The sequence below is a fragment of the Centrocercus urophasianus genome, unplaced genomic scaffold (assembly GCF_019232065.1).
Source record: "Centrocercus urophasianus isolate 14NV4802_14NV808 unplaced genomic scaffold, USGS_Curo_1.0 seq_16, whole genome shotgun sequence".
NCBI lineage: Eukaryota > Metazoa > Chordata > Aves > Galliformes > Phasianidae > Centrocercus > Centrocercus urophasianus.
This window is the reverse complement of record NW_024884711.1, coordinates 38,548,992-38,574,996: the sequence shown is the minus strand read 5'-3', so window position 1 is coordinate 38,574,996 and position 26,005 is coordinate 38,548,992. Positions and strand designations below refer to the sequence as shown.

The 26,005-nt window shown below is 38.7% G+C and overlaps 1 protein-coding gene across 1 annotated transcript in view; it reads right to left on the bottom strand.

Moving 5' to 3' along the window:
• NCAPG2 (non-SMC condensin II complex subunit G2) overlaps positions 1–25,484 on the bottom strand; it is a 37,321-nt gene extending 11,837 nt beyond the window's left edge. Inside the window, exons 1-20 of the mRNA XM_042816933.1 lie at positions 25,431–25,484; positions 24,237–24,331; positions 22,057–22,248; positions 21,487–21,601; positions 20,282–20,439; positions 19,272–19,406; positions 16,840–16,934; positions 15,975–16,044; positions 14,490–14,576; positions 12,502–12,597; positions 9,692–9,817; positions 6,709–6,888; positions 5,662–5,814; positions 3,918–4,140; positions 3,301–3,410; positions 2,657–2,830; positions 1,377–1,447; positions 941–1,094; positions 595–768; positions 14–130 (exon numbers count right to left, since the gene is read on the bottom strand). Coding sequence (XP_042672867.1) covers positions 14–130; positions 595–768; positions 941–1,094; positions 1,377–1,447; positions 2,657–2,830; positions 3,301–3,410; positions 3,918–4,140; positions 5,662–5,814; positions 6,709–6,888; positions 9,692–9,817; positions 12,502–12,597; positions 14,490–14,576; positions 15,975–16,044; positions 16,840–16,934; positions 19,272–19,406; positions 20,282–20,439; positions 21,487–21,601; positions 22,057–22,248; positions 24,237–24,311 — 2,505 coding nt within the window. The 5' untranslated portion in view covers positions 24,312–24,331; positions 25,431–25,484. The remainder of the gene's footprint in view (positions 1–13; positions 131–594; positions 769–940; positions 1,095–1,376; positions 1,448–2,656; positions 2,831–3,300; positions 3,411–3,917; positions 4,141–5,661; positions 5,815–6,708; positions 6,889–9,691; positions 9,818–12,501; positions 12,598–14,489; positions 14,577–15,974; positions 16,045–16,839; positions 16,935–19,271; positions 19,407–20,281; positions 20,440–21,486; positions 21,602–22,056; positions 22,249–24,236; positions 24,332–25,430) is intronic.
• Between the last annotated feature and the right edge of the window lie 521 nt (positions 25,485–26,005).

Sequence of the window (26,005 nt, the reverse complement as noted above, 5' to 3'; positions counted from 1 at the left end):
AGTATAAATGTACCTTGTTTTGAAGATGAATACTCAACCTGCAACATAGGCTGAAGGCTCTTAAGCCAGTTCTTTGATTGCAGCTACCACGATTTGTATCAGCTGTTTTCAGAACTGAGCCAAGAATCTCCTGAAATACCAAAGCTGACATTTATATTTGCCAGAAAAACCTTTCAAAAAAAGTTGTGTAGTCTTTTCCTCAACACCTTTAAACAGAAGATTTTAAAATAAGGAAAAAAAAAAAAAAAAAAAAAGACAAAACCAAGGAGCATCATTTCAAGTATTTTCATTTTGGAATGCTGGAACCCATTTTCAAACTATTCCTTACATGTACATTCTGAAAGTCAGGTTCCTTAAAAATGCTCAACACTGGATCACACAAATTAGAGGCACCTACAAGTGAAAAAGCAATTAAAATTTGCTACCAATAAACAATTCTGAACTAATATACTTCTAGTTTACAATATTTGTCTGAAGTAGAAGGGGAAAAAGCTGTAACAAAATCTACTTATGTATTCGCAGAGTTTAATGTAAGGCAATCTATCACATGATGCACTCTTTTATAAGCATGGCTTGTGGTAAGGACAACACTACCTTAGCAGCACTGAGAACTTTCAGAAGATGGTTCAGTTTCTTTTTAGGAACAGAGAGCAGGCAACCACGATTGACAGGATGAGTCAATAAATATTCAATGTAATCAAGTGCTAATTCTGGCTTCGATTCATGTGTCACATGGATACGTACGCGCCGTTCCGATGTTTTAACATTCTAAAGGAGAAAGAAGCACAACATGAGAAAGGTACAGGTAGTATTTTACCATTTTTACAATTAGTTCCAAAGAAGGAAAATACAGCATGAAAGAAGCTGCTCGTTAAAGAAAAAACAAACAAACAAACCAACAACAAAGGAACAGTGCATCAATTCCTTGACGTCTGCATACCTTTCTTGGGGTTAGCATGTCTGACAGCCAGTCACAGGCCAGTTCCAACACATGACCCACTTGACCCCAGCGACACATACAGTCTATCAGGGTAGAGTATTTGCTTTGGTCAGCTCCACTGTCAATGTTTCTGAGTTTGGAGATCACACCACAGCTTAGATTAAAAAGAAAAAAGGAAGGAAAAAGATGTGTTAACTTCACATTCATTTCTGTAGAAATTATTCAAAGAAAATCAACCAAAAGAGACACACAGGTGGCTCAAAGATATGTTTACACCACACAGATTCTATTAACTCAGTATATTTATTTAGCAGATTATTTTATCCAAGTTTACCCAAATTATCCAATTTATCAAAATGGGCACTTAAAATGTCAGCTTGGGAAAAAATTAACAGCCAATGAGTGTCACTCACATTTTTGGATCTAAAAATAGTACCTGAAAGTAGGAATAGCAGCAGGGGGCATAAAGGATGCCAGAATAACCAATGGAGTTGTGCAACGGTCATCCTATTAAAAAAAAAGTACAGTGCAATGATGTACACATACAGACACCATGCAAAATTTAAGAGATAACTTAAAGTATGATTAAATTATAGCAATTTAAGCATTTCTTTCTTTTCACTAGAAATGGAAGTAGAAAAAATTCACATGGCTTACAATCTGCAACTAAGAAATGTAACAGAAATGCACCAGAAGTTGTTACAACATCAAAATACGAGGCACAGAAACTGACCCGTGTGACAGACTGCTTAGAAATAATATATCTGTTGTCCCTGCTTCGTGAGTACTATCAAACAAAATGGTTATTCATTTAGACATCTGAAGAGCTGAAATCTTTTAAAGATGATTTTTAAAATAACATTTACAAAAAAAAAAAGCATGCTGATTTTCAGGAAAGAGATACCTTGCCTTTACCTGTAGTCTCCTAGAAAATTAGCTCCTGATGACAGATTGTTTTAGATGCAAGCTGCTCACTCACTGTAAGAATATCACTCAAGAGCTAGGCTAGCTAAGGCTGAATGTCTTGCCTGGTGACCAGAACTTCAGATGAGGGACATTACATCCTCTACCAAAAAAAAGGTTTGGAACGTCTTCAACAAATCCAAATGTTTTCAGGGTAGAAAGAATATTTGGTAGATCCGTACTGCAGAATATTATGTAGAAATGAGCAGCTTTTCACTCTCTGATTATCTAAGCTGGTTTGAATGTTGTTAAGTAGCCAGAATCAGAAGACTGTTAGAGAGTAGAATCCAATTATCAGAAGACAATCACAAGAAAGTAACAAAGGAGCCTCAGCTGTTTCAGCTGTTCCAGCAGCTGAAGAGAAACTGGATCATAATAATAAGTGATGGTGGTGAAAGGGTCTGGAGGAAGGAAGTACAAAAACATGTGGACTCTCATCTACAAAAAGAGCATTTTGCAGTGATTGATTTCCAAAAGATTAAAAAACTTCAAGAACAGAATAGTCCTACAAAAAGCAGTACAAGCAGAACAACTTAGTGCATAAGTATCTGTGTCAACAATTAATTCATCAGATCTGGAACTAGAGGATGGCTTTTCTCACTGATGCAATTTCTAGGAACTTGCTATTGTTTACAGCAACAAAACATACTTAATACCATGAAAATAGATAAGACACACAACAGACAAGAACATCAGAGGGAAATACTAGAGCAGTGACAGGAAAATCTAAGTTTAAATCCAGGCTTTATTTACCTTAAATACTTTTAAATACTCAGGAAGTACAGAAGCAAATTTTCTGATGGTGTAATCTTTGGCATCTTCATTGTGATCCAACGCTTTGTGAATACTTCTCCAGAGAATCACTGTAATCTCCAATAAACTCGCCATGCTGGCCATGTCATTTATTGACAGCACATCATTCAACACCTGAAATACAAACACAGATATTACCTGCTATGTTCTAATAAATGAATTTAAGTTAAAATAAAGTTTCAAAACACTGAAAATTCTTACATTCGTGTCGCAGGTGTCGTGCTTATTGTAAAGCATCAGCTCCACGATTCATTCACATGAAGCTACACATAACTTGAGTCATCCTGCTACATTACATTTTTTACACATTTCAAACAAAATCAAACAAATGTAATAAAGAGTGAAATGAGAGAAATATTTATTCTAAGTATGCTCCACATGCCTTCTAGCTTATTCTGTGTACTGCATGAAATTTCTAGTATTTCAGGCCATGAAAATACCACAGTAGTGGTTTTCGCCTTCCAACTCCACAGATGTCTAAACGCCTTCCTTCAGATTTCTCTCACACCATTAACTGCCTATATCTGAAATCCAGCACCACAGACAAACGTTATCAGAACTTATCATAAAATGGCATTTCTTACACTTAGGTTCTCCTTTTCACCTTCATCTTCACCATCATCATCAAAACTCTCTTTCACTGCTTTCTGGATGCAGGCATTCAAGCAGCGTCGAATAGTTAGCATCAATTTAGCTACATTTAAATATGATAAGAATAAATCAGACGTGTACTATTTCTTAAGAACGTCATTAGTAAATGCTTCTTAGTATAATGTTAGATAGCCATTCTGAAGAGCAGGCAACAGAAGCAGAAATAGCTAGAAAAAAACACACCAAATTGTAAAACACATACAAAAAAAAACCCATACCAAATGGTAAACAAAAGTGGAAAAATGGACAAATGTTTTATATACTCAAAAATGAAGAAGAAACAGCCAACATTATCATCAGCTTTATTGTTAAAAACGTGTATTCAAATTTAAAAAAAAAATCAAAGCAGAATCAGAGGAAGCTTCTACAATTCCTACATCTGTCTGGCATAGCTATTATTTTCATGAACTATACCCAGTAACATATCTCCTCTAATGTGCATTCCAACTATCTGTAATAGGCAGCAATCTAACCGTTCCGTTCCCTAATGCGGAGCTCATCTCGCTTAGTTCCATTTTCTATAGAAGACTCAAAATGTTTTGTGCTTTACCTATATTGGTGGGAGCAGTATACTCATAAGCATATTGATAGAACTTTCTAGCTGCTGCTGAATTCATCTGGATCAAAGTAACACAGCGCTCACACCACACATCCTCAGGCTGGTTCACAGGCAGGAAGGAGTTGAATAAGAGATTGACAATGCGCCGCGACACGGGCCGCGAATCAACCTCGAGGCGAGCCAGGAGGTGCTCCATGGGACAGATCTTCCAGAACTTGAAAAAGTGAGTAAAGATATTAATGGAATTAAAATAAGTAAATGGAGCACGTTTGCAGTTCTCCACACATCAAGCCTCAATAAATACCAAGAGCATTTACAGAAAAGCAGGTGCGTTTTACATTTTCCAGAAATACCAGCGTGCACTTGAAGTCCCATATTCCTGTCACGATGCTACGTTACTGTCCTGATGTGCTTCTAACTCACCTGGTATCTATGAGAGACCACTAACATTCTGGTTAGGAGAACTCCAGCTCAACATATCTGCAGTGCTAAATGTAACTAGATGATCATTATGGTCCTTTTCAACCCAGGCCATTCTACGATTCTGTGATTCTGAATTAAAATTCTTATCCTAAACCTGAAATTGTATACAAACAATTGGAAGCCCTCAATTCTGAAGTGGCTTCCTATTTATCTTGCATTCTGAGTGTATATGAAGTTGGAAAGTGCTAGGGCTAATCATGTCTCAATATAACATCCTTGAGTTGCTGTGATCAAAGGTGGAAGGCACGCATTTGGCAAGTAGCTAATTCTCTCATTAGGGATGGATGAGATCCTTCAGCACTGAAGCCTTAAAATCTGACCAACAAATAATTTATTCCAAGTTTAATTCTCTCATGAACAACAGAGAACTGTGCATGTTCTATGCAAATTCACTATGCAAAGTCACAAGATAAGCATGTCATGGTAAGTAGGCTCAGCAAAAGACAAAACCATCATTGAAATAAAATATAAAATTTAAATTAGTAAACCATTAAGAGCAGGAGAGTGGAGAAAGAAGTTAAAGGAGCCGTAACGCCTAAGGCTGGCCAGTATCACCCTAAATAAGAATCCACAGCAGAAAATAAAGTTTGTTTAAAATCATTATGAAAAGAAACGAAAATGCTGTAGCACCTGCCCACAGAAGGCAAGTAAAAAATTATAAAAACAGGTAAACAAGAGTAAAAAAGCAGTTCAATAAAGATGTTAAGCTTTTCTGAAGGTGGCAGTCCCGAGGAGCTGTTTGTCTGACTGTTCTGCCGTGGCATGGCCACCAGAGGGCAAGGAAGACAGAAACATGCTGAGCAAAAGATGTGTTGAGTACTTGGTGATCCCAACAACCAGTGAGCAAAAATACCCCAAAGCAGTATGTACAGAGAAACTGCTGGACCTCCTGCATGCAGTAATAATCCCAAAGCAGTTGAAAATTAAAAAAAAAAGTGAGCTAGAGCAGAACAAGAGTGTAGTTGGCTTAATTAAAAACAAGCTTTCCATCGTATCCACCATGCCTATAAAATCTCTGCCACAGCAACATCCATACAAAGTATTATTCCCTACAGTTAGCTCAGCTGTGCTGAACAGCTATGGAAAGACCACAGGTTCAAAACCAGTCACAAGTAAAACATTAAACATGTGTTGTTTTTTTTCCTTTAAGTCTGACTGCAGTAGTCTCAGAGGTACATTTGTTTTTGAAATCAATGCCTTAATTTTTACCTCCTGCCTGCTATCTATCTACTGTAAGCGCCACTTAACCTACCTTTGCTGCCTTCGTAGCCTTTATTTTCAGCAGCATATCTACAAAAGCCACTCGCACTTTCTCTGAATTGTCATGAAGGCTGTGTTTAGCTGTTGGCAGGAGCTGCTCCAGCAATGGATGACTTAATTTGTTGTCCAAAGTTATCGGTAGACACTGCGAGAAAAAAACAAGTAGAGAATTAAAAATATTTAGAGATGATTTGCAAAAAAGACGTAGCTAAAAACTGTTGAACTGGACTATGACACTTCTAAGGTGAACTTCAGTAGGGGCTGACACTAAGTCTGCATGCTTTTCCTTTAACATTCTTTACTAAAAGTTGCTTCAAATTTCTAGTGCCCTGCATTCAGCAGACTCATTTCAGATGAATAAGATTCACATATATGCTGAGGTCACAGTTCTGCCTTCTATCTGAGGGCACAGTATAAAGTACTTTTTGTGGTAGCGATACCAGCTCCCCAAACTCTACTAATTTTGGATTAAAAATCAGTCTCCTTTATTTTGGATTAAAAACTAGTCTCCTTTTTTTTTTTGCCAAGATACATTTAACTCAGCTCTTCCTGCTTATTCAGTATAGATTTCCATACTGCTATAGTGGAGCAAGGGAGAATTAACATAAAGATAACTTCAAATTAAAAGTGAATCAATACATTTTAAGTGGAAACACAGCATAAGGAGATTCTCTAGGGATGGATTAAAACCAGTGATATAGAAATATACCAGAACTTGCCTGCATACTGAGCATAACTTCTATTAGCTAAAATTGCTGAATTATCAGGTCCAAACAATGCAGAAAGTCTATCAGACTAGAAATGCAAAGTGAATGAGATTCAACAAAGCCAAACAGTCACTACTTTGGAAGACGTTTTTTCTTTGCAGCTGTATGAATTTTCTAAAAGGTGTGCAGAATTTGCATGTACCAGGAACTCACTGAGTAAGTCATTCTGCAGAACAATTACTGTCCTTGACTTTAAGTGGCCTGGAAACCAAAGCTTCATGTAAAAATGTAGAAATGACAATCACAATTTTACATTCAGAGGAAAGACTTACTTTAAAAACCGAGCATCGAACGTCAGCAGATGTTACATCACACGCCAGCTCTTCAATTAGCTTTTTTAAAAGGTCAGTAATAACTGTTGGAGGAATCATCTCCCAGTATTTGGATGTTATCTGACTAACTCCAAGTATCCCTGTAGAGCGGACAACTGGATGAGGATCTTCCAAGAGGCTCTAGAACAGAAGAACAATGTGAACAGAAGCATTATTGCTGATCCACTGCTGTTTGACAATAACTTGCAGTCCACAAATAGAATTCCATAATCATAATGCAAATTGTTATGCTATGAGAGAACAACAGTATTGATGTTCTCTCAAGGCATTTTATTATGAAGTAAACAAGAAAATTTAAATCAGGAACAAAGTTAAGACAATATTGTCCGATTACTTTTTTTAATATGACCTTTGAAATAGCTTTGAATTGTTTTTAAGATAACTTACATTAAGTTTTGCACCTGTGACTCAATTAAGAATATTCAGACTTCTATGTACATGAGTTAGCATTGGATACTGCTCAAATATGTTAATATAAAAACTTGACATTCAGTTACCTGATGTTTATGTTCATAAAGATAACACTGATGATATCCAAAACATTTTAGTAAACAATACACATCCAATCTCATCTATCTAGACTAATTAAATTTTTTTTCCAGATTCTTACAATTGTACTTCACTTTAGAACTATTTAGGAATATAGTACTAAGCTTGAGGCGAATGCTTACTAATTAAATGTAAAGCTCTCTTCACCAGTCCCAAATAAGGATAAGATAAGATAAGAGGGGTGGCCAGCAGGGACAGGGAGGTGATTGTCCTCCTCTACTCTGCTCTTGTGAGGCCCCATCTGGAGTACTGTGTCCAAGTGTGGAGCCCGCAGTATAAAAAAGGGAGCTGTTGGAGAGGGTCCAGAGGAGGGCGACTAGGACAATCAGGGGACTGGAGCACTTACCCTATGAGGACAGGCTGAGGGAGCTGGGCTTGTTCAGCCTGGAGAAAAGAAGGCTGCGGGGTGACCTCGTGGCAGCCTTTCAGTACCTAAAGGGAGCCTACAGAGGGGAGGGGAATCAACTCTTTGAAAGGGTTAATAACTGCAGGACAAGGGGAAATGGTTTGAAGTTGAGGCAGGGGAGATTTAGGTCGGACATCAGGGGGAAATTCTTTACCCAGAGAGTGGTGAGGTGCTGGAACAGCTGCCCAGAGAGGTTGTGGATACCCCGTCCTTGGAGGTGTTCAAGGCCAGGTTGGATGGGCCCTGGGCAGCCTGGTTTAGCATTAAACGTGGAGGTTTGTGGCCCTGCATGTGGCAGGGGGTTGGAGATTCATGATCCTTGAGGTCCCTTCCAACCCTGGCCATTCTGTGATTCTGTGATAAGATCATTACCCACCCATGCAGCCCATGGGCGTCCAACCTTCTGGCTTGCCTGGGCTGGGCTGCACTGAGTGAACAGGATATCGATTTGGGCTGCAGATACATAGGGCTCTCCAAAAGTAATGCCTCTTATTTATTTCCATGGAAACTACAACAGATACAATGAACACAGTAACTCTGCTTGATAGAGCCAATTCTCAGCAACAAAACAATACTTTCAGTACAGCAGCCACCATTAGCTGTGTATTTTTGCCAGTGATGAACAGGAGGCTGCATACCATGTTTCGTCAATATCCATACCAGTAGAAGAGAGACCCATTGGTGCTGTCACCACTGCTGAAATACACCACTGTGCTCACATCTACTGTTTGGCTCCATAAATGTTCAGGAAACATCAATGAATGTCGATGGGCACAATTTTTTTTTCTTTTGCATGGAGGAATTCAGTTCCACCTCTTTGTTTCATACACGCTTCCATGTCAGACACTATTTTGTCAGATGGCCCATCTGTCACACAGCAACAAAATGTAATGTAATATTGATGAAAAGTTTCTACTTATACTGCCATACCACCAACATCTACCTCTGATGTCGTGGGCCAGCATAAAAAAGTAGGAGGCATTTCTTTCAGAGCTGTCCTTGAAAAATATATACTACTGAGCAACAACAATACAGAACAAGTGGGACATGTGACATTGTTTTTGTGAAAGTAATGCATCAGTCTGGATCAATGGCAGAGGTTGCGATTCTCAGTAAGCTTTCAAGGTGTTCAGAGCTCTTTTATGAATTGTTGCCCTTCCTGTACCTCTTCTTTGTCCAAAGCTGCTCACAAACCACTGCCAAAAGCAATGACATCAATAAGGAGTGACTGTGAAACGAGGGATATGTTTCTCTGTTAAGAGAGGTCTTACAGAAGTCTAGCAAAAGGACATGATCAAACATTTGAGCTGAATATCTGATTGCAACTCTATTTGTTCCATTTGAAAAGTTGCAGGTAACATATGTCAACTGCAGATGGATTAGCAAACATAATTTTTTTCTTTTTTGGCAATCTGGAAACTGTTCTCAAATTCCTGTATCAAAACAGAAGACACAGCTGCATTTTTTTTGCTGTTCACAGGACTCTGTTCAACCAGCAGCTCAAAATGCATGCAATTACTTGCCATAAATTGATAAGCACTGTGCCCTCCCCATACCCTGCATTCAGCCCAGACAGTTCCAGTCACACACGATGTGTGGTTGTTGTGAGTGATGAGTGCACACCTAGCCACTTAGTGGGGAAGGATTGCAGCCAGGAAGCAGGCCACACTGTGAGCTGTGCTGGGCCACATGCAGCCCATGTGCTGGAAACACCCGATAGAGCTTTCAAAAGCATCTTTCACTCACAGCTCAGTAAAATAGATAACCAATTTTTTCCTTTTCAGATTAAAAAAACAAACGATGTAGCATTGTCTGTTGCCAATGTGGCACAGAAAATTAAAATATTAGTCTATTTTTGCATTTTCTGCATCTCAGGCATACATACTATCCTGAAATTCCATTCACTTTAACTATACCAACAGCTTATTTTTAGTTAGCATTCAGCATACTAGTTACATCAAAACTTACAAAAAGTTCTTCAAACTGTTTCTGAATTTCAGCATCCATTTCTTCAGTGTTACAACTAGGATCACGAATAGGAAAAGCATCAATAAACAAAAATGCTGCATTCGATCGAACTTCTGAGTTTCTTGCCTGTTACAACGAAGGAAAAATTGTTATTTCAGTAAGTATAGACTTAAAGGCATATCCTACAAAACAAAACAAAACGTCTCCAAAGACTTCTGTTATTTGTAATTAAGTAAATGGGACAGAAGTTCTTAAATATATGGAAGAAGTTATAGTAACGTGATTTTTTTCACCTTACATTTCTGACCCTCTGTAACACCTGAGCTATCAGAACAATAAGCTCTCAAAATATTAATGATCCTAAAGAGTCATAGTCTGAGCCCTTCTTTCTGCAATGCTAAATAAGTTAAAAACAGTCGGGATTTCTCTTGGCCACCTGACATGTAAACTTGGGCACGAATCCTTAAATCTCCTCTACAGAATACAAGAACCTCGAACTCAAGCAAAGCTTTTATCATTAAGTTTATACAGACAGGCAATTCAATGGAAAAGCTGAAGCTTATTTCCTCAAGAAAACAGTTTTTAGAAACTAAGTACCATCAAGCCTAGAGCATAACATCCAACGTGAACATATTCAATTCTGCATCTATGCATGTAATAGGATCATGTTCTGAGCTTCTACCATCTAATCAGAAGCCTAAGATAAACCTTCTAACTCTGACATTTTATCATTTGTAACCATTTTCAGGGTGCTACTCAATATATTTTGCTGGCTGTAGAGCTCTAAACGTAAGGAAAAATGAATAAAGTATATATTTAGGCAATCAATGAGAAATGATTGGCCCCTGTAGGCTCATAAAGGATAGAAAATACAGAGCAGTCAATGAAATGAAGAAAAGATGAGATTCAAGGTTCGTCAGAAGAAACCTGAAATACAACCAGCTGAAAATATTTTATTTGTTAAAGATATCAGTCCTTGATATTTGTGCTCACTTCTCTTTGAGGAAGAAGGAATAATTTTGTTCAGATTTTGGTTCCAATTAAGAAAATGTATAAAAAACATATATAAAGAGTCTAATGTGAAACAAACAATGTAGGCTTAGTTAAGAGCAAGATTAAGAGACAGTGCAGGGGACCTTCTGACTACATTCATGCAATTTTCTTCTTTTGCCATGAGATGCTCAGATCAAAGGCAGGGAAAAGAAACTGTATAATCATGTAACATTTAGAATGAAAGAAACTAAGGGTAAATAAAAATAGAAAATCACAAAACAAATGAACTACAATTACTTAATGTGTAATTTATTTTGTATTTCCCTTCTGACTTGATCCTCATGGGAGACGAGGGATGGGCATCTCATCTCCAGGTAGAAAAAACAAAACACCACCACCACCACATTCTTCAAGCCAGCAAAATTAAGAAAAATTCTACATTTTGATACCATGAGAGTAAGTAAAGCCCATCTACACATTCTTTAGAGCTTAGGAATGCCTTATTTTACCCCACAGGCACCAAGAGGAGCCTTCAGTTATTTGATTCAAAAAAAGAAGTTCATGTTTCTTTACCTTCATGCCTGTAATAATTTGAGGAACTGTTAAAACTGTTCTAAGACAGACTGATAGACCTTGAGATACATAGATCCACTTTTTGGTTATACAATCACGGCACAACTGTTCTGCTCACTTGCACACAACACTTTTTCATAATAAAGATATGAAATTGCATAACATTATAAAAACTAAATGTAGCACAAAGGTTTATAAAACACATGTAAGTAAAAGCCACAAAGGAACTTGTGCTATCTAAAATCTGCAAAAGTATCAATTTAAGAAGAAAAAGAGCAAAAGAGCCATGTATTCTAAACAACCATTTTAGAGAGAAAATCAAGTAGTTTCAACATGACCAGTTCTAGAATACCTTGTATTCTTACAGCTGAAGTAGTTTTCCTTTTTGCATGGAGGAGGGATAAAAAGGCCTTTTTATGGGTTGCCCTTCTTTTATACAACCAAGAACAAGATTTATTCCTCACTATATTAAATTAGGCTTTCATACAGTGGTTGAAATAGCAAACTGGTTATCTAAAATGAAACTGAGATTTCAAGCTTGGGAGAGGAATCCAAATCAGTAGAAGTGATGGTAAGCTTCCCTTTTATGTTCTGTATCTTAAAGTATTGATGATCCCAAGTCACAGCAATAGTCCCCTCAAAAATGGTAAATACTTCAGCAGTACCGTATAAAAAAGAAAAACGAACTAATGAAATTAAGATAGCAGCCTAACCAAAAATAAACTGCCCAATTTTCATTTTCAGTCAGATATTTCCTTTCACCTATCACAAATATGCTACTGAATCATCTGGAATGGAGTACCTTTACCTTTCCTTGTATTGAATCATTACATGATTCATATAATTGCTGCATTCAGCTTTTTACAATCCTGTACTTTTCTAAAGTATATGTTCACAACAGTTGGGTTATGTTGCTGAATTAAAGCAAGTTCTCCATGACCTACTTGATATATGTGCTCACTTCTCAGCTCAAAGCATTTAACTCCACATGGTGAAGTTATAAGAGAGTAAAAAAAAAAAAAAAAAAAAAAAGAAAAATAATGAACAAGAATTAAACCAAATAAATAGAAGCAACAAAAAAAGCATTGTTCTAGTGATGGAACCAGAAGTGATGTGAAAATTATGAATATAGTTAAATAAAATTACATGCTTGTAAGTATATGATTATAAACGGAGTATGTGGGAGGGACCCAAAACTCATCAGCTGGAAAAAAACAGTGCTACATTCTGAAAAGGAAAATTACCTTTAGTGCTCTCCAAAGGATGGGTTTATACAACCGACAGAGCATTTCTTCAACTCCTTGACGAACTTTACTTTGTTTATGAAAATAACTCAGCATCTGGCAAATCAAACAACAAAAAACATGTTTTGTACACATCTGTGCACGTTCAAGAAAGATGGGGTGTTGGGGATGTCAGAAGTATTCATAAGGCAGGTTGTACTTGTTGTTTTTGTTTTTAACTCTACTGTTCTTTCAGTAAAGTAGCCCAAACACTGCTCAACTGAATAACTGTTGTTTAGTTACTGTTCTATTTGATACAGGAACTCCTGCAATCCATATCATTTTTAGTTAAATTCTTGTATATTGAAGAAGAACCAGCCATCGTTAGCAAATTTCTTCCAAGATCCTTCCACACCTTCTCAATTCAAAAGGGATTTATTTACATTATGGTCCTCTTTTGAGATCATAAGCTTCTCTGTTTCTTACTGAAATGAAATTCATGAAGATCTGTCAAAACCCTACTCCATCAAAATTCTAAGCTTGAACCTTGTAAAACCTTTGTATCTGATAGCATACATTCTTAAAACAGGTTTTGGTATAAATTTGTACTTATGTTCATGGAAAAATATGAAAAGTATGTTAAAAAATGAAAAACTATGTTCACTACGTGAGTGTTCAGACAAGCGATTCTGCCTTAAAATGACCATTTAGCTGAAATACGTGGATCCAGGAGATAACCAAATCTGATGGATGGGAACAACATACTGGTACATTGAGCTGTGCATTGCACACTGGATACCCTCTGGCTTCTACATAATTTGAGAGAAAGCACAAGAAGTAAAAAGGCTACATCAGATATGAGTGTCTTCTCTTAAAAAGCTTCTTGTTCAACTTTGAATGTTCTGCTCACGAATAAAAGCCACAGATAGGCCACTAGAATCTGTACCCAAATCAAGGATTGTCCCTACATACATACACAAAATCAACACACAGCATCTCTCTATATAAAAAAAGATATATATCAATGTAAGTTTTATATACAGCAAAGACAGACAAACCTCATTTCAGACCCACCATAAATTTGCTTTAAGGAGCTTATGACTTTTTTCACTGTGATCAACTATGAAAAGGTCAAATCCCTAAATAAAGAAAAGAATAGATAACAGACAGCAAAGGCTATTTCTGGCACTCTTTTCAAGAGCAGGAAAATAAGGGGATTTTTACAGACAAGAGAAATGTGATGCCAAACTATATGAAAATTCCTTATAACATTCATTCTAATAATTTGCCTTTCAGAATATCAGAGTGTATTTCATTTTTTAAATGTATATAAAGTATATGTAAAATAAATATATGTATATGTATAATAAATATTTATAGGTATAATAAATAATAATATATAAAGTAAATGTATAACAAAGTGAACTCAGTCACAAGCAAAGCACCACACAGCTGCTCACCACTCCTCTTTGGTAGAATGACAGAAAAATCTGGGAGAGCAAAAGCAAGAAAACTTGTGGGTCTAGATAAGAACAGTTTTATAACTGAAGAAAAGAGGAATAAAAAAAGCAATTATTCAGAGGCAATCACCCACTACTTCCCACAAGCAGACCAATGCTCAGCCAGCCTCCTCAAAACCCCACTTCCCACAGTTTTTATTACTGAGGGTGGCATTATAGTGGAAGCAGTATCCCTCTGATCAATTTGGGTCAGCTGTGTCCATTCCCAAGTTGTTGCTCATCCCATCCTACTTGCTATGAAGGCAGAGCAGGGGCAAAGATAGCCTTAACATCGTGGCAAGTACTGCTCAGCAAAATCTAAAACACGGGTCTGCATTTACTTTTTGGTCTACAAAACCAAAACCCAACACAATATGGGCTGCTATGAACAAAACTAGTTCTATCCCAGCCAGACTCAGCACAGTATTTTGGCAGGAAATGGAAAATTCCCCCTTTATACTAAACCAGTTCAGTTTGATACCACCGGTTCACGTCACAACACAAACTTACCTCTCTAACTTTAGAATAAACAGAAGAACTTCTGGGAAGATGAATTCCATGGTGCATGAAATCCTGAATACAATTGTGTTCAAGTATCTACAGTAAAAGCACACATTCATGCTACTGTTAATACACAAGAAAAAAATAAGTACAGACGGCCATCCAGCAACATTTTTATCTAAAACAAAAACTGAAATAATAAATATTATTTCGTACTCAGCTTCTGCTTAGCTAAATGTTTTCCATGCTATGCTTCTATCAGCATAAGCTGATTTTCAAGATATCAGCATACTGATATGAGAACTTGACTTCTGAGAGTCAAGTTTTGAATTCCAAAGTATCTCCACATGAATCTACAGGTGGTGGAACTGACTCCACCCCCAGCAAGCTTGCAGATGACACCAAGGTGTGTGGTGCAGATGATACAATAAAAGGAACAGATGGCATCCAGAGGAACTCAGAGCTTCAGAGGTGTGCCCATGCAAATCTCATGAAGTTCAAGAAGGCAAAGTGCAAGGCTATGCAACCGGGTTGGGGCAATCCTAAATGTCAGTACAGGCTGAGGGGATGAGTGGAGTGAGAGCTGCGGAGCAGAGATGGACTTGGGGGTGTCGACTGATGAAAAATCAAGCATCAGTCAGCAGCACAAGCTTGCAGCTCAGAAAACAAATCATATCCTGGGCTGCACGAAAAGAAGCGTGGCCAGCAGGCTGAGGGAGGCAATTCCTCACTCTGCTCAGCCCTTGCAAGACTTCACATACAGCACTGTGTTCAGCTGTGGGGCTACAAGTGTAAGAGAGATGTGGAGCTTAGTTGGTCTAGAGGAGGGCTGGAGCACCTCTGCTACGAAGACAGGCTGAAGGAGCTAGAGTTACATAGCTTAGAGAAAGCTCTCAAGTTCAACTCCTAAATCCACACAGGATTACCTACAAATTAAAGCACATCTAAGTGTTGTCCAAGCACTTCTTCAGCACCTTGGACCACTGCCCTGGGGAGGCTGTTTCAGGCTCTAAAATGAAAACACTGAGAGAACTGGGGAACCCTATTCACTATAATATTCTGAGCCTGCACCTGAAATTTGGCGGGGACTTTGCTGTGATGCTGTAATTATGCTTTTGACCATCCTCCATAGAAATCCACAAAACCTTGATAAATAAGCTATCAAATGTACAGACCTGCAAGTACTGAGTAAATGCTTTAGTAATTTAGGGAATTACTGCATTTACAAAAAACATTGTGTACGTATATAGTTGTGGAAAGAATCCTTTCAGCAGCAGAATTGAAAGTGCTTAATAGCAACCATGCTGATCAAAGTAGCTAAACGTTAGTAGCTTAGCTCGCAATTGCTCCTCGGCACTGTTGGAGAGGCCCTTTCCTTAGGGAAAGGATTCCTTAAGGATTGCTTAGGAATCCTTCCTAGGATGAATATTCATATAATCTCCCCCCATCTTAAGATTCAGAGCTATCCAAATAAAATTTCAAGCATAGTAATACCTCTAAAGCTTCTCCTGACACCTTCTTCCATGCTCTGAAGTAAATTTCTGAAATGTATTCCATCAAGGATCTGGATTAACACATGGGAAACACTATCAATCAAGCATCCTATGACAACTCATAAGAATAATCACATGAAGGTTTTGTTAAGTACAGTGATTAGTCTTAATTCTGTGTACCAATGCTGTTTTTAGAGGAAGCAAATACCTTAACACAGAAAATCTCTCTTGCCAGTTGGAAATTCAAAAGAGTAACACAGTTATTTTATAATTTCTCTCTAACAAATGCCTTAAATTGTTTACAAGTACATACACTCTTGTAACTGGAAGCACTGGAAAGCCTCTGATTTTAATATGAAGAATAATCTATATAACACTTCCCTGAACAGTCAAAGGAAAAACATAAATCTACATTCTTCATCCATCAATCAAGTTCTCAAGCTATGACCCTTCAAGTTACTTGTATTTGTAAATAACAAGTTATTTGTTATTAAAATGTCTATGCAGAATATTACCACGTTAAATCAGAGGTTGTCCACAAGAAAAATAATACTTCACAGAAGCAGAAAAAGACTTGCAATTCTCCAACACGAACACCGCAAGTAACACACCATCGTTTAAGTGAAAATTATTTGCCTTGCATAGTTCTAAAAAAGCACTTCATTACATCTCTAATTGTTGCTTTATACATAACTGTGTATACAATTAAATACAGTTGTTGAAACAATATGGTACTTAGACTCAACAGATTTATGTTCTCTGGATGCTGAGATATTTTATCAACATAATAGATATTTAAGCTTGAGACAAACAAAGCCTTAGTCAGGCCTCTGATGGTCAGTAAGAACTGTAACTGTTATGCTTACCTTGGAAAAAACTGTAATTGGTTCTTAACAGTTCCATGTATCATTTTAATGAAGTTGACATTCCAGCTGAAGAAAAAGCTCAAAATTCTCCTTCCCTGTTGGCAGAAGAAAAAGGGAGGTGTATGGAAACTGCAAGGTCATGGCCTGAACCAGTGACTGAGCACCAGGTAAGAAGGGGCAGCTAAGGCAGAGAGCTGAGGCACAAGCAATGCATCTCAGTGACCCTAGATCCACCCTTCCTCACCCTGTTAAAGCAGCCAAGGAGCAGCAGTGCTATTCAGAGATGGTGCTCTTCTCAAGATGTCACCAGACTTTAGAAAGGGCAAGCCACCTTCTTATGTATTGCTTTCTAAACTAAATATTAACAAATACCTTTATAAGCATGCTCCTATCCTACTAGGAGGCACTGTTATCGCCTTCCATTGCTCCACAGGAAGAAAGACAAAAAAGTAAACAAAACAATACAAAAGGGAAGACAGAACCCAGAACACCAACTTAAGAGCTACTTCAACAGTAAATACAGATTCCTAATTTTTAAACATAATTCAAGTGTTGCAGTTGCTACATCAAAGAGAAAACATGAAACAAATGCTATGTGATTTACATATTTGCCTATTTTTCCAATGTCCAATCTGCTCTAAAATGACTTTAGGTAATACTCTATAAAGATAAGGGACTGTACAAATCCAGGCTTTCACACCAAGGGTTATCAGAGTTCTGCCTAAGGTACTTTCATTCTGGGATGATGCTGTGAAAATGGTGAAGGTGCAGATAAGATGGCACAACAGTTCTCCAGCTTTAGTTACGTTTTTGAACAAAGCCAAAGAAAACAGCTGGGATGGTGAGGAAGATAAATGATCTGATTATCACAGACAACCTTCATACTGTCTCATGGTAGGTAATAGTGCAAGTGCCCTGGAGCTATTTTAATTCATGAAAGCAGAAGAAAACTTTTTTTCCTTTATCAAGTTAGAAGTGGTGATGGAAAGTCTAATGAGCAACCAAACTTTTGCAAGAGAAAAGACTGAAAGGCTATGGAGAGAGAAAATAAACTCTTCTGGACTGAAAAAGATCTGCCCTTGGAATTAGAATCTCATACAGTAACTGCACAAGTAGCCTAGGTCTGTGTCATCATACAGTGACTGTATCCAGCTTCTCGAGACTCTGAAGAGTCTGATGATGCATAGTGGTGAGACAGCCTGTTGCAAAGTTCCTTTGTACTTTTCTAGCAATAACAAATTAGAAAAACTCATAAGGAGATGCAATAAATAAGATGCAATAAATAAGAGACAGCCTGTTGCAAAGTTCCTTTGTACTTTTCTAGCAATAACAAATTAGAAAAACTCATAAGGAGATGCAATAAATAAGTAAAGACCCAGTTGTCAATGACAGATGCTACTACCAAAAAAGAAAAACACTGGATAATAAAATCAGATTGTAAAAAGAGTAACTTATCTTCACCTTTGGTAGCCTGATACCAGCAATGCACTCACCCATCAAGATCCTTGAAAACTTAAAGGTCAAGGGAATCACAACCTACAGCTCCTACCTCAACAAGGCAAAGGTGAGACTGCACTTAGCAGAAAAGACAGATGAAAGCACAATGTGGCTTTCTATCCTGTGAAGTGAGGAAGGCACCCAACAGAAATCTGTATTCAGTTTGGTTCAACAATTCCTTTTTCCTTCAGTTTCAATTGCTTGACCTTGATCACAAGAACATAGCAAATCCCTTCAATTTAATCTCCTGCCAATGAATCTCACTAAAACAATTCTCAATGTCAATATCCTCAGCAACCTGGTAACAAATGAACTTGCTCTCCACAATATTGGTGCAGACATAATGAATACATTCTGATTTGCCAGATGTATGTACACACATAGAGTTAGTAAGGAAAGATGAGCAAGCAGACCTTCTAAGGGCTCTCCAGGTGACTGGAAACCCCACTGGAACGTTTTCATAAATCACACAGAGATAAATTCAGAGGAACACTCCAGTAACAATCTTAAAATAAACCTGTGAGAAATATTGCTGTGTTGAATAGCACAGTCTGGGAAAGCAGAAAAACTGAACCACAGGGATCTTGTATTGCAGCATAAATGTGCAATTCTATATCAGTCTAGTTTGAACTAAAATCAAGTTAACACAGTTTCTGACCCTTCCCTTCTCTTCATCCTTGTATATGACGAACCACTCAAAGCAGCCTCACAATCTTACTAGGAAACAGATCAGCTACCTCCTAGAATGAACCGACAGCACTGCTGTATGAGCACTCATGCTGAGGAGAGGAAAAAAATGAAAGGAAAGCCTGTGAACAGCTCCAGCATCCCTGACAATCTGTTAGAACTTACCAGTCAAAAGGCTTAATGCGTCACCATTAAAAATAACCAGAGCTCACTCACAGAAAAGCAGGGCAGGACAAAAGCTTGCTTACCTCTTCTTTTTTGATGTGCTTTACGCTCATAAAACACTGAAGTAACAGGTCTTTGATTTCATTACTGTCCTCTGAATCATAATCAAAACAAAGTAAGGTCTGATGTAGTTTCCACAGACTAACGATGTCTACGCCCTGACAGAAAAAAAGCCCACATTACATTGATCTAGGCATACTTTTAATGTGGAGAATCATTTAATGGATTGTAGACAATGAGATTGAAGCACTTTGTTACAATTGGAAGGTTTCCAGGTTGCAAAATTGTGAACATTAATCAATTTTCACTCCTCTCATTGGGAAAAGACTACAAAAATATTTTTAACAGTGGAAATTCAGACTTCCAACAACTGAAGAAATGCTTTCTGTACAGAAAGCTTGCATTTTACACAAGACAGACTAAAATGGCATAATTCCACTTCTCCGCTTCTCAAAATTTGAACAATGAAAGCAGTTAACAGGGAAAAACAGAAGGATAGAACACGAGGGAAATACTTATAGGGCTAATGAAAGGATTGTCACACTGTTCTAAGTAGCTTTCACTTGAAAACAAAAAAAACATTCAGTTCACAATAGATAATTAAGCAAAATAAATTATCTCTAGATACAGAGTAACAGAAAATGAAATTTCCCACTTAAGAATCCTCTGTAAGTTGCTGAGAGTAGCTCTTAAAGCCTGAATTAACTAATAGAGCTAACAGCAACTTAAACCTTTGCCACTGGGCTTTACAAATGAGCAGAGGAGAAAATAAAGTATGTAAAGCAAACTGTTCCCTGGTGAAACTACTGCCAAAAGTCTTTAAAGTTCATTCCAGAGAAGGCAGCATTTTGATACACTCCTTATAGCAGCAACACCAAAAACACAATTTGTAACCAACATATATAGCAGGGTTCATTAATGGAGAAGCATTAGGACAGAGGAAAAAAATTAACACAAGAAAGTATACTTGGGAGAGAGTTTCCTTCTTGCAATATTCACTAATAATTTAAAACTCAATATAGCTTCAGCATACCGTAGCAGCTTTACTCAGACTTCTTCTTAACAGTAAAATAAATACTGTTTTCCCTAGCTGCTCCTTTCCTTCCAGTCCTTTTTCCCACCACATTTCACACACACGCTGGATGGCACTCTGTAGGACATTTTCAGATTCAGGTAATGCAGGAACAATACCTACAACAGGAATAAAGTAAGTATTTATTGCAATGCTTTTATTCACGTAAAACACCGCTCAGTTACTACACTAAGGGTATCTCACAATATCTGTCAGCTCTTGCCATATTTATATGTCTTAAAAACTTATTTTCACTTATTTGAAGGAAGGAAGATTTAGGTTGGATGTTAGGGGGAAGTTCTTTACAAGGAGAGTGGTTAGGCCCTGGAACGGGCTGCCCAGGGAGGTTGTGGATGCCCCGTCCTTGGACGTGTTCAAGGCCAGGTTGGACGGGGTCCTGGGCAACCTGATCTGAATGTGTGTGTTTGGTGGCCCTGCTAGGCAGGGGGGTTGGAACTACATGATCCTTGAGGTCCCTTCCAACCCGGGTGATTCTGTGATTTCACTGTGGATGTTTAGGCAGCTTTGCTAATTCTACTGTTTTGGCCAAGTTTGCTATCAGTAGCAATGGAATCTCCAGTTTTTATTCTTCTGTGGCTAATAGTATTTTTTATGGCAAGTCATCTCTCCTTGGGTGAACGTGTGGGGAATGAAAATTTTTGAAGTTCCATACTTTAGACTGTGTAACTCATGTTCCAGTGAGTACTCCCTCAACTCTCTCTCTAAAAGAACTTGCATCAGTACCAACTTTTGTCCCTGTGGTTTTTTTTTTTCTCCATAGATCCCTCAGGTCAAACATTAAACTTAGTATTGCTATCTGCTAAAAACCTGTGGAATGTGTTTCAACTCTTTGAAAGGGTTGATAACAGCAGCACAAGGGGAAATGGTTTGAAGTTGAAGGAGGGAAGATTTAGGTTGGATGTCAGGGGGAAGTTCTTTACCAAGAGAGTGGTGAGGTGCTGGAACAGCTGCCCAGAGAGCTGTGGATGCCCCGTCCCTGGAGGTGTTCAAGGCCAGGTTGAATGGGGCCCTGGGCAGCCTGGTCTGGTATTTAATGTGGAGGTTTGTGGCCCTGCATGTGGCAGGGGGTTGGAGATTCATGATCCTTGAGGTCCCTTCCAACCCTGGCCATTCTGTGATGTAAGGTAAAACAGACAAGTACGCACCATTTAATATAAAGGCACATTCTAGAAGAGCTTTGTAGTTCACAGTTTCATCCACTACGGGTATGGAAGCGATAACTACAGCTGTCACTCCATGGATCACAGCTACAGTTTGTTTCTGAAAGAGAGCGATGTTAAGGAAATAATGCTGCAATTTATTTTATTCTCAGAAGACAGTCATGCCAAGGTTATTTAGCCCAGGGAGAAAGCTCCAAGAAGCTTTTCATTTCCATTGCACCCTTCCAGTACTTTAAGAGAGCTTATATTGAGGAGACTGACTTTTTACATGGGCAAATAGTGATGGACAAGGGGGAACAGTTTTAAACTGTCCCATCTTTCAGAATTAAGTTATCAGTGGATCTAATCTTTTGTAGTAATCTGTTATACTATACTGAAATCATAACTCCTGTTTAACCTAAGTATAATAGTTAAGAGGTCAGTTATAATTATGGTAAGGAGATGTTTGGACCTGACCTTGTTTGATAAGTCTTGCATGCTTAGAGTTGCCATGAAAATACTCCATTTTATTTCCAGGTGAATATTAACTATTATTTATTTTACATGATTTTTTACCATTTCTGGAGCACTGTCGACTTCCATGCCATCATTACTTTCAGCATCTTCTACCCTTTGCCACGTTTCTACAGGCTTCTCCATCAAGGTCTCTTTCAATAGGTGTCTCAGTCTCTCCCATAGTACTTCTTTTTGTTTTCTTGACAATTCTTGAAGTAATTCATTCAGATTGAAAGGATCAAATGTATCTTTCTGCAGTCAGAAGATAACACACCACTCCACATCAGAGTTAAGACGTGTTTTTCTTTTTTTTTTTCCCCCCCAAAACTAACACTTTTCTTGACATAAAGGATTACTTTCCATGCCTTCACAGTTATAGATAAAACACCTTCTACAAGTTTTATTTCTTTAAATATAGCATGAGAAATTCCTGACACCCTTTATTGTTAAACAAGGGTGGTTTTTAGAAGACTTTAGACCTCAGTGACAACATTGCTAGTGATGTCCCTGCAACATCAAATTTTTTCTTGTGTTCCGGATGCTACTTTCCTAATGGAAACAATTCCACATCCTCATCTAAGAAGCATGGAATTGAATTCCCTGATCGTAGCTTTACTGTGTTAAACACAAACTGATGATGGCAGATGATGGCATTGGTCACCTCATCACTCTTCTTTAGCCTTGTGTACCCAGTCTGGGAAGAGGAGGCATTTCTGCTGAGCTACTGGACTCTTCAGACAGAGCCTCCTCTATCATACCTATAACTTCTAGCAACATCTTCAAATGCATTTTCAGTTGTAATCTTGTGTATAAAGAATCATTCCTAAATTGTCAACTTATAACTGAAACTACAGTTCTGAGAGGAAAGGTGGTGCAATCTACTGGTGTTGTGATAGTTGAATCATTCAAATGCTTAAAGAGTCTGCTTTGATTAATAAGGAGTATCCATTGTACTAGGAGACTGATCTGAACCATTTGATCAGAAGAATTACCTCAGGTAGGAAAAGGAAAATTTCCACGATCTTGAAATAAAAATATTTTTAGTTTGAGAATGCGTTAAAAAAGACTTGGGAAAAAAAAGTTGAAGGGTAAAATACTGAAAGAAGATGCAGTAAGTATTAGGAGGTTCCCTAAGGCTAGGAGAAGAAAGATCCTGTTACATATTTATGGCAGTATTTCTATTCTATTCTACAGCTGGAAACAAATACAATAAAGCAAAGGCTGCACAGGGAGTTCTGCAGCTCTCTACTTCAAACAAACCCAGAAGACAAGATATTAAGATTGTAGTGTTTTGAACAAAAGAACAGGCTCGTAATAAGACTAGAGCTTTCTGATCTTTCTCTGGGATGATATGATAGAATTATTCCAAAACCTATGAGGAGAAGGATGCCACTGAATGACAGTCGTATCTGTAATTCATATTCTCCTCTCTAAGAAGTGTTTTCTTGAATTAGAACAGGATTTAGTGGAAAAATTTAACAGTGCCTGATAAAGACAATGATAAATAACACAATAATATAGAAATGTAATCTTTTAAAAACAAAGAAAAGTGAAAAGCCCAAGGCAAATCACAGAGAGAGCAGCAAAACCCCAGAGTTTTAGAACTGAATGAAACAAAGCAAGGAGAGAATGGAAAAAGAAAATTAAAGCAGGAGAAGGAGAAGAATAGGAGGAACAGTACGTTGTGATTGAAGTTTAGTGGCAAAGACCACAATGTAAATAATTATGCAGTATCATATGTAAGAGTGAGATTTCACTGGATCTTTTTCTCCTCCTGCTCTTTACCACACTGTATGTACAGACTGCACTCTATCACATCTCCATAACACTCAGTGACAGAATTACCAAGTACAATTACTCAAGGACAAAAGAAGAAGTGGGCAACCAAATCTATCAAATGAACAAATGCTGAAGTGTATTTCTGCTCATGTTCACCACACAGCAATGTGCTAACACAGTTTAAAAATAAAATAATCAACATCAGCAGCAAATAACTATTTCTTTTCTTTGCTATTGCTACAGTATTTGATCATTATTTTAAAAAGGAAAAACGTGTATGCAACAACCAAATGTTAGAAAAATCAGCCTGTCCACAGCATCGAGTCATTTCAGATCTCACACCTTTATCAGCTATGATTCACTTGCAGGTGCCAGAGAAGCAACTTCTATGCCATGTATCCCATGCACCAATTGGCTTTAGACTTCATTATTCATACACACACGTATCATGGCTTACTTACAGAAATTTGAGTAAAACGCAAGAAGTCCTCAATTGACTTTTTAGACACAGCTTGTAAAAATGCTTCACGTTTCATTGTGGTCTTGTTTCTCCTTGCTACATAAACAAAAAATAAACAATAAAAGTATATTTTACATACATATAAATTACAAAATGGCTTGGGTTGGAAAGGACCCCAGAGATCATCAAGCTCCAAACCCCTGATGCAGGCAGGTCCACCAACCTCCATATCTAATACTAGACCAGGCTGCCCAGGGCCCCATCCAACCTGGTGTTGAACACTGCGAGGGATGGAGCATGCTAGAGATTGGAATGTTAGAGAAAAGCACCATATCTCAAAGCATTACCATTTCATGGTTGCAGTAAATAACTGTGAACATACATTCTTTGTGCACACAGTTATATGGAATCACAAAATCATTAAGGTTGGAAATACCACTACGATCATCCAGTCCGACCATCAATCCACCCCCACCATATCACTGGCCACATCCCTCAGTGCCACATCTCCATGGTTCTGTAAAAACCTGCAGGCATGGTGATTGCACCTGGGCAGCCTGTGCCACTGCCCAAGTGCTCCTTTAGAGAAGTTTTTTCCAAACATCCAACCTGACCCACCTCTGGCACAACTTATGGCCATTACCTGTTGACATATCACTGCTACCTGGGAGCAGATACTATCCCCAGCTCAGCACAACTTCATTTCAGGCAGTTGTTGAGAGCGATGAGGTTCCCCTCAGCCTCCTCCATATAAAAGATGCCCTCCCCAGTGCATTAGTTACCCAACTCAACATACAGACTCACAGCTGCACTGGGCCACACTGCTCAAATGTGCTCTTTTTTTTTTTTTTTTAATTAAACAAGGCCTGAAAGCTTAGAAGAGCATTGCAGCTGACAATTTCACCTTAAACAAGGATAGCATTACCAGCACAAGCACCCTATTGATCCAGCCACCATTCCAGACAGAAGCATTTCCTCCCACAAAAAGCAGCAAAACACTGATCCCTTTTCCTCCTGTCAAGCGAGGACGAGGGGCAATCAAGCCACTTTTTGGCGCTAAGTCCTTCACCACTGCACGTCACCCATCTGCCATTCCCAGTTCCTCTGGAAGGGAACTCCGCGTCCCTCAGCCTCCGCTCCACAGGAGCTGCAGCTCCTGGCCGTGCCCGACGCGGGGAGGCAACAGGCCACTTACCTAACGCTTCCACAGAAAGAAATCTTCATAGACCCAGGGGTCGCGTTCCCAAACACGCCCGCCTACCCGCACAAGAGCCCGCCCTCCCTCTCGCTGAGCCCCGCGCCGCGCGCTCCGCCGCCGGGTTCGAATCGTCCCGCGGCGGCCGTTGGGCGCGAGCGGCGCCGAGCTCTCGTCTCGCGAGATCTTAGAGCCTACCCCGTCGCGGGGCGGGCGGAGGGTGGTGTTGCGCTGAGGCTAACGGAGCTGTAGGTAGGGGGGGACCGTGCGGGCGGGAGCGCGCTGCCAGGCAGCGTAGGTGCCGTAGATAAGTACTAAAAAGTTAGATAGGTAAATAAAAGGCGTTTTCACCTTTTTGCGTGTGTCTACATGGAGCTGTGGCCACCACACCCGCTGACCACGTCTCTCAGTGTCACATCTCCGCCGTTGTGGAGCAGCTGCAGGGCTGGTGAACGCACCGCCTCCTTGCAGCCCGCGCGGCTGCCCGACTGCTCTTGTAGAGAAGTTTTGCCGAACATCCAGCCTGAGCTTCCCGTTGCACAACTGAAGGCCGTTACCTCTCACCCTGTCACTGT